Below are 12,936 nucleotides of genomic sequence, written 5' to 3' on the forward strand. Positions count from 1 at the left end.
AAAATAAAGACGTGGTTCTATCCTAAATATATGGGGACTCTGCACTCAAGGTTAAACCTGTAATTATTTTTTCTTTGCTGCTGATACCAGAATCCTTTTAGATTTTTTGTTTGTTTTAACTATCTGTCCAATAGCAAGTGGGGTTCAAATGCTATCTCTTATGGGCTTGTCCTTGTTCTTTTCAGAGAAGTGAAAACACTCGGTGTCTGTCAGTATTTGTGGCCTTCTTAAGAAGACAAGGAATTAATGTTTATTCATATCTAGGTAGATCAGATGCAACTTCCAGTCATAAACTAAGGAAAATAACTGGGAAAATTTGGTCAGTGCGTCAGGTGAAAATAACCTGGTACTGACCTAGGCAGAAACCAGATTTATTCTGCTTCCTGTAGCCAGCAGTGGCCTTTAGATGACAACTCAAGTCACTTTGGGAGGTTCTCTGTATATCATGTTCCTCAGTACTAACTTATGTGCATGTATGTATGTGGTGGTGTTAGGTGATGTGTGTTAGATTTTGTCTCTGCCTGGTAGCATGGTGTTACACAAGATAGTCTGTGCAAGCATCTGTTACCCCTCAGCAATCATGTGAACGAAGTAGTCATTGTCCCATGCAGGGTTATGTGTCAACTCAGTAGCTGGGCACTTTAGGCTTCAGAGAGAGCGTTCTTCTTATCCCCATTGGTGGTGTCTGTTATGGATGCTACAGAAGTCATTAAAACCCATTCAAATATCTCTGAATCATGTTATCCCTGAGGAATTTCTAAATTTTAAATGAATGCTTCAATACTGAGGACTTTCATGTCTTAAATATTGTATTCTGCTCTAAAGAATTCTGGTTGCCTGTTACACTCTCTGAATAAGGAGATAGTATTTCCTTTAATTTCACAGTTGTATGAAGGCAGTGAATTTTTGAAAATGGCAGCATTTTTTGTCCCATTCCTGTTACTAAGGGGGCTGGCATCTTGTCATATTGTGACTGGAAGTCATTTCTGTGTCAGATTTAGTTTATTATACGTATTTTCTAAGTCTGTATAGTACAAAATTTAACACAAACATAATATTACATTGTTGTTCAAGAAACTACTCTTCTTACCTATATTAGAATCGTTTCTTTTGCTTTAATATCAAGCCAGTAATCCAGATTTCCTTAGATCAAGAAAGCCAATGAGATAATGGACTTGTGCAAGAAGCTGAATTCTTCGTTCATCAAATCAGTCTTGGAATTACATTTGATCCCTTCCCTGGGGAGGCTGTTCTGGTGATCAACCACCCTCTCAGTGAAGAGCCTTTTCCTAATGTCCCACCTGAACTTTCCCTGGTGCAGATTCATGCCATTCCCTCATGTCCTATCACTAGTCACCAGAAAGAGGAGAGAGGAGTTCAGCACCTCTCCCTCCACTGCCTCCCTTGAAGGTGTAGACTTTGTGGAGGTCACCCCTCAGCCTTCTCTTCTCCCAGCTGAACAAACCAAGTGACCTCAGCTGCTTCTTGTACATCTTGCCCTTGAGACCTTTGATCATCTTGGTGCCCTCCTCTGGACACACTCTAACAGTTTGATGTGCTTCTTCCACTAAGGCACCCAAACCAGCACAAAGTGCTCGAGGTGAGGCTGCACCAATGCAAAGCAGAGCAGGACAGTCACATCCCAGTCACTTCGCTCCCTTGGCTCACTGCACTCTGCTGGATGCACCCCAGGGTACAGCTGGCCCTTTCGGCTGCCAGGGCACACTGTTGACTCATCTTCAGATTGCCATCAACCCAAACACCAGATCTCATTCCCCAGGGCTGCTCTTGCTTCTTGTCCCCCCATTTATACATCTAACCAGGGTTACCCCATCCTGAGTAGAGAATCCTGCAAAACAACAGTCTCAGAAAAACTTTGGTATGTTAGCTTGTTCAAGTCTAGTTCCAAGTTTCTTTTTCATTCAGAAGTTCCTTTCTGTCTCAGTGTTGATTCAAGACAGATTGTAAGAGAAGTGACAATTCTGTAAGTGCCATAAAGTGCCAACTTGTTAATTAGTTAATTGTAGTTTTCTGAATGCAGATATAGTTCAAAGGTTATTTGAGAGACATTAATTGGCAATTGACTGAACTATATTTCTGTGTAAGATATTCCCTATCTCAGCTTTTAAGAAAAAGAATACATTTGTTAAACTAGTTAATTTTTCTTAGTATCTTCAGCAATTTGCAGTTGTGTGCTGTTTTAATAACAAATTATATTAAACTAGCAGGTAGGTAATACTTCAGGAAAATGGCTGGATTTAATATTTTGTTTGTGGCTTCCCTTAACATTAGGTGGATTTTTTTTCCACCGAATGTAAATGTGTAAAATTTATTTGCGCATTTCACTTATTGAAATGACTAATAAAAGGTAAAAACAAATTTTATTTTACAGGTCAACAGCAAGGACAGGATGGAGTAAAAGTACAGCAAGCCACAATAGCTCCTGTAACGGTAGCAGTAGGTGGCATTGCTAATGCAGCAATTGGTGCTGTTAGTCCCGATCAGATAACACAAGTGCAGCTTCAACAAGCTCAACAAGCTTCTGACCAGGAAGTGCAGCCTGGCAAGAGACTGAGAAGAGTTGCCTGCTCATGTCCTAATTGCAGAGAGGGAGAAGGAAGGTAAGTGTAACTTTTATCAGTATATATTTAAGCACCTTATCACAGCTTGCCTCATTTGGGAACGAGATTGTTCTGTATTGCCTAGATTCTGAATGCTTTCTATTAGAAAGTACATTTGTGTGGGCTTTTTTAGACAGGGATTAAAATTGCCTCTTTGCATGAAATGTTTCTCCTAATAGCTGGTAATGTTTTAGAATATAACTACTTAGCTGTTTAAATACGATCTTTTTAGAGGCAGCAATGAGCCAGGAAAAAAGAAACAGCATATCTGCCATATTGAAGGTTGTGGAAAAGTTTATGGCAAGACATCTCATCTTCGGGCACATCTGCGCTGGCATACCGGTGAAAGACCATTTGTTTGCAACTGGATTTTTTGTGGCAAGCGATTCACAAGGAGTGATGAGTTACAAAGGCATAGAAGAACCCACACAGGTTGGTCTTCCCGCTCTGTAGCCATAGTACAGCAAGTCTGAATCGTAGTGGCCATAGTTAAACAATGGTATCAAGGTTCTCACTTACTAAGTTAGCTGAAAATTACCCTTAAATGTGAATAAAGTAACTTTAAAACAAGGAAGTGGTAGATTCCAGTTTTCATTAATTTAAGCTGATTGTGAAATCATAGAAATAAAAAGGGATCTATTCCAACTGTTCTTTTGTATCTAGGCTAGAAAGAGATGACCATTTCATCATAGATAGCTGATGTACATTAGCTGGTGCCTGATCTAAATGTAACAAATTTAGGTCAGGCACGTAGGATTGGCCATGGACCAGGGTTATTGTTTCCTCCCTTGGATTAGCTCAGTCCTTAAGAAATTTATTAACCTAGTCCATACACTAGATTTGGTTTTCTTGGGAAATTACCTAGAGTTTCAAATGGGAACTGATAAAGCAAAGTCTCTTAACAGTTCAGAATGGAAGTGTTGGTCTCTTAAAAGCTGAAAAATTGTATCAGCCTTCATATTTGTAGCCCCAGGAGAGTATCTCCCCCTCCCTGTCCCTTCTCCCCCAACTTGGAGCACCTGATGTCTAAGCACTAATTACATTTGAACAGTAACAGGACCTTTTGGTAAATTGAATTTGTCTCTCTTGGTGTAGATTTCATACATCTTCATGGAACATTGGAATTCATGTTTCCAAATTTGTTTCCCATCACTGTAATCTCCATTTCAAAAGTATTCTTAAAAAATGCTACCAAGTTGTTCTTTGAGTGCTTTTACCTCCCTTGCTCTGATAGGTTTATGGAAGTTTATGGAAATTCTCTGGTGTCCTGAAATTCAAACTTCTCGTCAGATGATCACAGCATGGCAAATACTTGTTGAGAACATTTTAGTAGTGAAGAGTAGTGGCCAGAAGCCTGTGACTGAACAGAGCACACTGGGAAATGAGACAGTTGGGAAAGGTGTTCTTCTAAAGAGACATCGAGTAGTGAATAGAATAGGGTGAGATTCAGATGATCAAGCAGTGTTCAGTGCTCTCTTTCCGTAACATTTTGGTTTTCTTCTTTTTAAAAAGGTGAAAAGAGATTTGAATGCCCAGAATGTTCTAAAAGGTTTATGCGAAGTGACCATCTCTCAAAACATGTCAAAACTCATCAAAACAAGAAGGGTGGTGGAACAGCCCTTGCTATAGTTACCTCAGGAGAACTGGACTCTTCAGTTACTGAGGTTCTTGGTTCTCCAAGAATTGTCACAGTTGCTGCCATTTCTCAAGATTCAAACCCAGCAACCCCTAACGTTTCAACAAACATGGAAGAATTCTGAAAGGATCATTTATATGGACACCTAGTGCTGCACTTAAGTTTACATACCTTTCAGGATATGGAAGTGGGCTGGTAAAGTGGATTACAGAGCAGGAAATCTTTTTTTCAGTCATGACTTCTGTAAGTGTTCCAGTTTGGAGGGTCAGCATGGGAAGTGTACACCGGTGCAACAAGACAAAAATTTCAAAAATACAAACAGCGCAAATTGATGACTGGATAAACAGATAGAGGAATAATATTTCCATACTGTACTTTTTTAGTTATATATCTGTATATTCCGTAACAATTTTAAGTGATCTTTACCCCCCTATTTTAGCACTGTATGTTAATGTGTTTATAAAATCTGATAGTATCAATGTAAAACTGGGTGGACCTTGACTAGGATTAATACCATTTGATGAAGGCACTTTGTTTTTAACATAAATTTGTAATATTTTAATGAGAGCATCCTTTTCCCATAAGGCACAGCAAAACAGAACACAGGATGAACAACAGTGGACATATTTTGGGGTTTTGCTCAGTCCATACAACACATCAGTTAATTTTGGCCATCTTTTCTCAAATTTTGGAATTACTCAAATAGCAGCTGGGTGATGCATGCTGCAAAGTGGTTCTGAGGTGGGCCTCAGATTAATTTTGACTACTACATTATAGTAGTGTGTATAAATGACAATCAGTGAGCTCTAATTCCTCTCTTCGTGCGGAGAGCTAGGCTATGTAGAATTAGTCTAAACAGTAGGAAAGATAAAACCATAGAAAGATATTAACATATGATTTACAAAAGTAATGGTATCTTTATGTAGAATGAAAAAAAAAATTGTGTCAATTTTTGGTAACTCATTTCATTTTATATTTCCCTTCCCATGGCGAAGAGGTTGGAACTAGATGATCTTTAAGGTCCATTCCAACCCAAACCATTCTGTGGTTGTATGATTCTGTATTTTAAATCATCTGTGGCCCATTTCTAACTCATAGATAACTTGAATCTGAAAAACTCGACCTTAGGTGTTTGATTGTTTTAATTTTGTTAGAACTCATGGAAATCAATCAGACAACTGAGTGTTGTCCAATATCTTCTCTCTGTAAATACTAGTTTATTATGTTGTGGTTAATGTGCTGAGTTCTTTGTGCTTTGACTTAATAGCCAAAGAAAAAAAGTGATCACATTTTAATAAGGAAAGAAATAAGTAAACATTTTCTCTTTCCCCTTAAATATTGCCATCTCTTTTCTCTTCAAGGATAATATGTAGGCTGGTAATAAATATCTGTTATTTATCAAGTCTTATGTTGACCCTCCAACCACAAAACAAACTGGGAAAAGAGAAATATTATCATCTTTTTGGGACATGACTTTTGGTTTCAAAGGTTGATTACATTTTCAGATGTGACAGTGAATATAGAGGAAAAGTAAAAAAAAAAAAAAAAAGAAAAAACAACAATAAAAATTGCATTTTCTATGTGAAAATTAGTAGTAGGTACAAGGAGGAAAGATGGCCAAATATTTCATACTCAGGATTTTTAATTACTTCCCCTAGGCATAAATCTAGGCATAAATATAACCTTTTACATCTACAGTCACTTGTTAATAAATTCTCATGACCAGTTTTTAAGGAGATTTATACACCAAAATATTTTAATGTAACTGAAGGAAGTACAGTGCAAGAAGAACAAGATGATTTTTTTCCCCTACAAATTATGAAAGGAAGAATGTGTGTGGTAGCTGTTAGCTTGCAAGATGTAACAGGTACCCTGTGCATTCCCTAAAGAGCATATACTTCTCATCTGAACAATTTATCAATCTTGTGGTGTTATCTGTATTTTTGAAGCAAAAGAAATACCATTGTTTACACTGTGTACACTTTAGGCCAGCCCTTTGTAGCAAAATACTAAGCTGAGGGTATTTTATACTTTCAGTTTACATAAAAAGCTTTGAGATTAAAGAAAAACAATTTTACACTGTGGTTATAAATTTCAAGTTTCTTAAAGCTTTTTTAGACTTGTAACAGAGTCTTTAAATTTTAGTTGGGTTTTGTACATTATTTTGTATATTTTATTTAAAGTACTCTTAACTGATGTATCTGGATTTAAAATGTCAGAATCAATTAGGTGTTACATTTAATACAGATGAACATTAGGTAGTATTAACTGTTAATTTTATTATAAAGGAAATGAAACGTCAAAGATATATTTTATCATTATGCTTCACAATCAGTGCTCTACATTACTTTATGCAAAGAACTTTCCTAATGTTAATATCATATTTCCTAAAAGTTAACAGTTTTGTAAACTGAAGTTACAAGCATTCTGCACAACCATTTCATATGTAATTTTTTCATGCATACTTATGTATGCAGATAGGAAACTGAAGTAATTTTTAATCTGCAATGAATCCCTATTATAGATGTATCCAAATCTAAATCTGGTTGGCTTCATAGCATCTCAAGTACATTAACTTGTGTTAGCAGGTGCACATTTTACCGCTGGAATTAGAAACATTCTGCCAGTCTGTTCTGCATACCATTCTGAATCCACTTTTCTGTCTTAAAAGGATCGTAAATTTCAATGTCCTTTATTTGACTCAGTGGGATATAGCTGTTGTAAGTAATAGGGCACAGATGTGCAGTAGTATCTTGTTTAATGGCATTTCACTGTTCATTCCCTTTGCCACCATTAAAAATTTTGCTTTATTGTAATTATCAGTGCAAAGTGTATTTACCATGGTAGAACTCCAGTGTTAGAATAGTTTTTTTCTTACAATATACTTTCTTTGGTTAGGTTTGTGTATGTGTTGCTGATTACATTAGCAATTGGTGTTAAGTCATTATTTATCACATTCTTTCACGAGAGCAGTAATAAAAGTGTGTAATCTAGGAGAAAAAGTTAATTTGTCAAAGTTAAGTAAGCATGATGTTTAGGTCCTATTTTTCAATTTTATAACTGTTTTATTGCAACAATATTTGTATTTAAGTCTTCATTTTAATGCCTTGTGGTGTTTTTTTATGCATGTCACTGAATTGTCATCCCGCAAGAATTGATGTGCAGCATAGGGTATTAAATCTACATAATGATTTTGAAACAGAAAAATAGTTGATGGTAAAAATGTAAATGTTTTGCAAAAATTCCTTATAAAAAAAAAAAGTTTTGTAGTAATATTTCACTTGTAAATTTTTCTAAAAAAAATGGAAAAGGAAAAAAATGAGAGTAACATTTCCCCACATCTAGAATTTAGAAATTAATTCTGCCAGCAAAGCCTGTATGGCATTAATCTGACACTTTTACAATGCTGATTTGTATAATTTTTTTGGTGGGTTTGGAACTAAAATCATGTACAAGTTGTTGCCTGCAATAACATTTTGCAAGTAACCTATTAAAGTTCCCTTGAGTTTAAAAGGTTTCTTCATTTAATTGCTTACAGTATAAAGCAGCAATAAATAATGTTTGTATGATAATCTGTTCATCAAGAAGAACACTAGAAAACAAATGCTTCTCAATGGGGAAAGGTTGGCAGCAGCTTCTGGATTTGTGTAATTAAGACCTGTACTTGCTGGTCAGCGTTTCCCAACTGGCAGACTCCCAGCAGGGAATTAAACCAGCAGATTCTAGCTCAGCATGAATTCTGTGGGGTTTGTTCAGCTCTTGTGAATGGAAGCTATGGTTGTTCCTGAACACACCAAAGGAATAACCAAAGGGAAAGATTTCTGAAGGTAAGGAATATGTGCATATACACGCACACACACACAGATAAAATACAAGTTTAGAAAATGAAAGATAATTGAGTTTGATAGAGATAAATAATCGAAGAATTAAGCCACTGTATCGCACACAGGGAATGAATAGAACAAATAGATGGAAACCTGAAAGCACTGACTTCAACTCATAGAAAAGATATTGAGCTTTTCTCAGTGAAATGTCGACAGGCTCCTGCATTGTGTTGTACTAAAATAACTTTCACGGTATGCCAAATTTCTAATGATAATGATATACTATTTTATTTAAATGCCGGAAGTTTTTATGGTAGACTTTACCATACTTTTGCTGCAAATAAGTAATGCTGTTTCACAAAGGAAGAAATGCATAGAGAATCACAGGATCATTTAGGTTGGAAAAGACCTTTAACATCATTGAGCTTAACTGAAAAGCTAACACTGCAAATCCCACCACTAAAACATGTCCCTAAACCTCCACATATACACATAAGAAGGCCACTTCCTTCCATTTTCCAAAAGATGAATTTATACTTTGAGACTTCTTACCTTGTACTGCAAAACAGAATCATCTTTCCTGAGATATAGGAAAGATATATCTTTATTATATGTTTGATTAAATACCTGTTAAATTCTCAGTGACCTCTATTTGAATGTCAAACTTCTGAAGTCAATCTATGTCATAATTCAAAGTAAATGGACATCTGACCAACTAATGTCTTCCTTGGCCAATTTTTTAGTATTGTGGCAGTGGTGCATTTTGAAGCAAATTCTACATTACTGGTGAGAGACTAGTCCTCTGCTTACACCATTTCAAATATTCAATATCAGAAAATAACAAATTCTTACATAAGGATGAATCTGCATGTTACATTTTACCCTTTTAGTCCTTCAAATGTGATCATTCTACTCTGGAAATCATGAAGTGTGACACCAAATTGAGTATTTCTATCTGCAGTTGTAAATTCACTTGCATTGCTAAAAATATCTAAAGTTACATTTTATATTTATTCCATTAGCTTTTATTTTCTGTCTCGCTAGGTAGCAAATATCAGGGTTAATTCATATTGAACTTCCTAATTGAACTTCCATTGAACTTCCATGTCCCTGCTTCCCATTCCTTTTCGTTTCCTCAAAGCTACTTGCATCATTTCCTGATATCCTGAGATTTGACAATGAAAATGGAAGTGCTGTGGGGACCTAGAGCTGGCATGTGCTATCTTTGCTTGCTAGATAGCACCTTCCATGGAGAGAAGACAGCGAGATACCTTTTCTAGAAGAGCCTCACTAAAAAAAGAGCAGGGGTTATCACAAGCAGATGGATTGCTTCTTTGCCCAACTACTGTTGATACAGTGATGGGCATTTTTCTGATCAGTTTATTATGGTTTGTTGGATGGTTTTCATAGTAAGTACCAAAATTTACCTACTTCTAAATTGTCAGGTCAAGGAACATAGGCGTTTCTTTGACTTACATGAGTAGCAGTGTGCAATGTAAGATTTATAATATACAAATTCAAAGCTGTATCTATCTTTTCTACTTCTGTGTATGGAAAATGCCTAGCCTTCAGCATTTAGTAATTTCTTACAAAAATATTTTAGCACAACCTTTTAAAAAATAAAAAAATGTTTCAACCTTTATCGTTTGTCCTAGGAAGAAGAAACTGTTCTTAACTGAAGTGTATTGGAGACCATAAATATTCAGAGATTTCTTTACCAGATACACATTTTACAGCATTTCTGGATTTTTTCACTTTCTCCCTTGCATCTGTTCCCTCATACCTCTGTGCTGTATGCTAGCCTAGGTTGCCATTAAGACCTCTCTGATTGCATTTTCAAATACTATAGCTTTTTATTTTAATAACCTTTTGCTTCTTGCTAAACACATTGCAGAAACACATAGACCAGACAAAAAAAGTGCTCTCCCTTATTTATACTGGAAAACTCCTTTGGAAAGTATTTCAGTTGAATGAGATCTCTGTTCTATCCCCACATATTATGGAAGTTTAGTCCAAGCTACAGTTTAAAATAAAAGTTTGCAGGGCAGGGAGTGTTTATCAAAAAATGTTTGTGCTGCTGATCTAAAATTCTGTTAAGCATTTATTTTTATGTTGTTTTCAGTTGAATGCATACCTTGTGTCTCTTGTATGTGTTTTAAAGGAAAGTGTTGGACCAAATTCAAGGAAGAACCCGATCTCAAAGCTGGCCGAGCTTTTGGTGTTGACGCATTTGTCAAAGTTCTGTAAGATTCTTAAAACTACTGAAAGCAAGTAGCAAGAGAAGCATTCTCTGCATAGACCTAGACACATTCAGAATTTTTTTAAAAGTAGGTGAATTAATAAGGTATTGATTTACTTTCGCAGCTCAATTTCCTAACTTAAATTGATGCTAATATGTGTGTCTGCTAAGTGGGCATATACATCTTTCAGGACTTAAAGGTTCTTGAGTTTGTACATCACCAAATATATAAAACACTATCCTCTTACTAACTCCTTTTTGTCAGTTCTACTTCAGTCTTGCAAAAATAGATCCTCTGCTTACAATTTTAATAATCTAAGGGATTAATATGCAACATTAAACAGGTGAGTGGAAAAAAGCCAAGAAAGTGAAAGCCAAACTAAGTGAAGTAATTTTTTTCCAGTCACTCTTTTTCCTTTTGTACTGCAGTAATTTTTGCTTAGGCATGCCAGATTTTTCATCATTTTATGTCAATTCCCAACAGGAAACTTCCATAACTAGATGTGGAAGAAGTGTTTATTTAAAGGAGAAAAAAGGTGTAGCTAGAGCATAAACAGGATTCTGGTTGGTGTACATTTTCCCCCTGAAGTCTTCCATTTTTATTGACAGCAGTCACTCAAGTTTACTGCTGCTCATAAAGGGAAAAGAAGTCAAGATAATTGAAGCAGGCAAGAATTACCTGAGAATGGGATGAGAAGGGTGATAAAATACTTAATTAGGAAAAAAAAAAAAAAGAGTACATTACAAAACAGGAGACTGAAGAACTAAAACCTGAATGGAGTCTAAAATTATACTACACAAACAGGAAAAGCAGTAGTTACCATAAGTAATTACCATGTTGAGCTAGAAGGAGGTGGAGAATAGGTAGGATTTTCCCTTTGCAAATACACATTTTTTTATGCTTTTGACACAATATTGGCCTTGCATGTGGTGCTAGCAGCTTCTTTGTATCTTGAGCAGAAGTCAGAGAGTACTCAGACTCACTATTGGAAGGTCTTTGAAAGTGGAAATTCTTGACAGTATTTGTTTTTCTTACTGCTGGACTTGCAGACAGAGTAGAATATGGTTAAAAGTAGATTCCCCTGGGAGCTGTGCATGGACATAGCAAATGTCAATCATCCTGGATGTTACCATCTGTTTACATTAAGAGAAGCAATCAATTTTTACAGATTGTCATAAACCAGAGAGATTTTTCTACTTACAGAGAAAAAATTCAATTTCTCTCAGTTTTTTTTTTCTCTTTCTCTTTTATAGCAGCATGAAACTACATAGAAATAAAGTTCATAGCCTTGATGGAATAAAAATACTCTGGTTTAAATTGTAAGAGCTTAAGATGTGAAATAATCATACATTTAAGCTCCTGCTCTTAAATATGAGTAGAACTGATTTCACTGGCCTCCAATGTCAATTTACTGAAAACATTCAAGTGGTGTTATTCAGATGTATTGTAGTAAATATGACTTTTGCATTAAACGCAATCCACACTTATACACTGGTGTCTCTAAGTTTCACTTTCGTTGAAATAAATGCCTGAAGCCTTTTCTGAAACTAAGATTGAAACCTTTGGGTAGTCTTCTCTTTTTACATTTGCAGATTTCAAAATTAGTTTGGCACTGAGGATCGCCTAGAAGCTGCTACGATTGCTACTTATTATTGCTATTTAGCCAGTAATAATTAGTGATTGCACCCTTGTTCCTCCTTTAGTTGTGACTGTTCAATAGCCTCTATGTTCTGCTTATTTTAGCACAGTAGTCTATTACCACAGTGTTAGAATAAAGTTTCTCACTCTTAAGAACTCTAGTCTAGATTGTTATCTAATTAATTGGTGGTAGCTGACATGGCAATATGCATGTGAAGAGTAGAGAGCTAGAGAACAATGGAGTATGTAACAAGCCAATATGTAAAGAGGCATTACCTGCAAAAATGCTAAATTTAATCTTGTCTCTGTTTGATCTCTTCCATTTTTTCAAGTTTTGTTTATGCCCTGCAGGAAAAAAAAAATCATCATCATCTGTGGTCTTGAGGAGATATCTAGCAAACACACAGGAACACATGCAGTGAAAAGAAACTGACTGAGACAAATTTTTATTGCAACAAACCCCTACCAGTTGGACAGCAATGATACATGGAGGAAAATCAAAAGTGAAGGTTATTGTGGAAGTTGGTAACAGATTTCAAATGTGTCACAGGTTCAGAAAAAGAATTTGGAGATTACTTTTTTATCATATTGAAGAAATAAAAATACATGTACTGCAATAATCTGTATGAATCCCTTCATTTCAATGACTTGACAGAATGTACCATGTGATCCCTCAGCTGAACTAACTAAACAAAGCTTTCCATGAAAATTCTACAGGCAGTTTTTAATAGGGATCAGAAAATTACGTTTTGAAGGTGCCAACCTTTTTCATTTCAGAGAACAAAAGCACTATTATACTACTTCACTGAGATCTTAGAGATCAATATTTTTTTCACGTATGTCTAGTCAACTGTCACCTTATATCCCTCAAAATGTATTATTATGATCTCAAATTACTGTTGAATTTGTCTGTTAACAATCTGTTAATTGTCCATCTGACTGGCCAACTAAAAAATTCAAATATCCACTCTATATAA

At 35.7% G+C, this 12,936-nt stretch overlaps 1 protein-coding gene across 3 annotated transcripts in view; it reads left to right on the forward strand.

Annotated features, from left to right (window-relative positions):
* The window catches only part of SP4 (Sp4 transcription factor), a 32,654-nt gene extending 20,088 nt beyond the window's left edge, over positions 1–12,566 (forward strand). Inside the window, exons 4-8 of one of the 3 annotated variants that reach the window (XR_008437058.1) lie at positions 2,393–2,621; positions 2,854–3,053; positions 4,134–4,500; positions 10,243–10,408; positions 12,311–12,566. Coding sequence is in view for 1 of the 3 variants with exons in the window: in XM_053977259.1 (XP_053833234.1) it covers positions 2,393–2,621; positions 2,854–3,053; positions 4,134–4,381 (677 nt within the window). In the remaining 2 variants the exon portion in view is untranslated. Of the gene's footprint in view, positions 1–2,392; positions 2,622–2,853; positions 3,054–4,133; positions 7,355–10,242; positions 10,410–12,310 lie in introns of those variants that run through there. The other 2 variants (XR_008437060.1, XM_053977259.1) reach the window with 2 other exon arrangements.
* Positions 12,567–12,936: the final 370 nt, after the last annotated feature.

This window comes from Vidua macroura, chromosome 1 (genome assembly GCF_024509145.1).
Source record: "Vidua macroura isolate BioBank_ID:100142 chromosome 1, ASM2450914v1, whole genome shotgun sequence".
NCBI classification, from domain to species: Eukaryota; Metazoa; Chordata; class Aves; order Passeriformes; family Viduidae; genus Vidua; species Vidua macroura.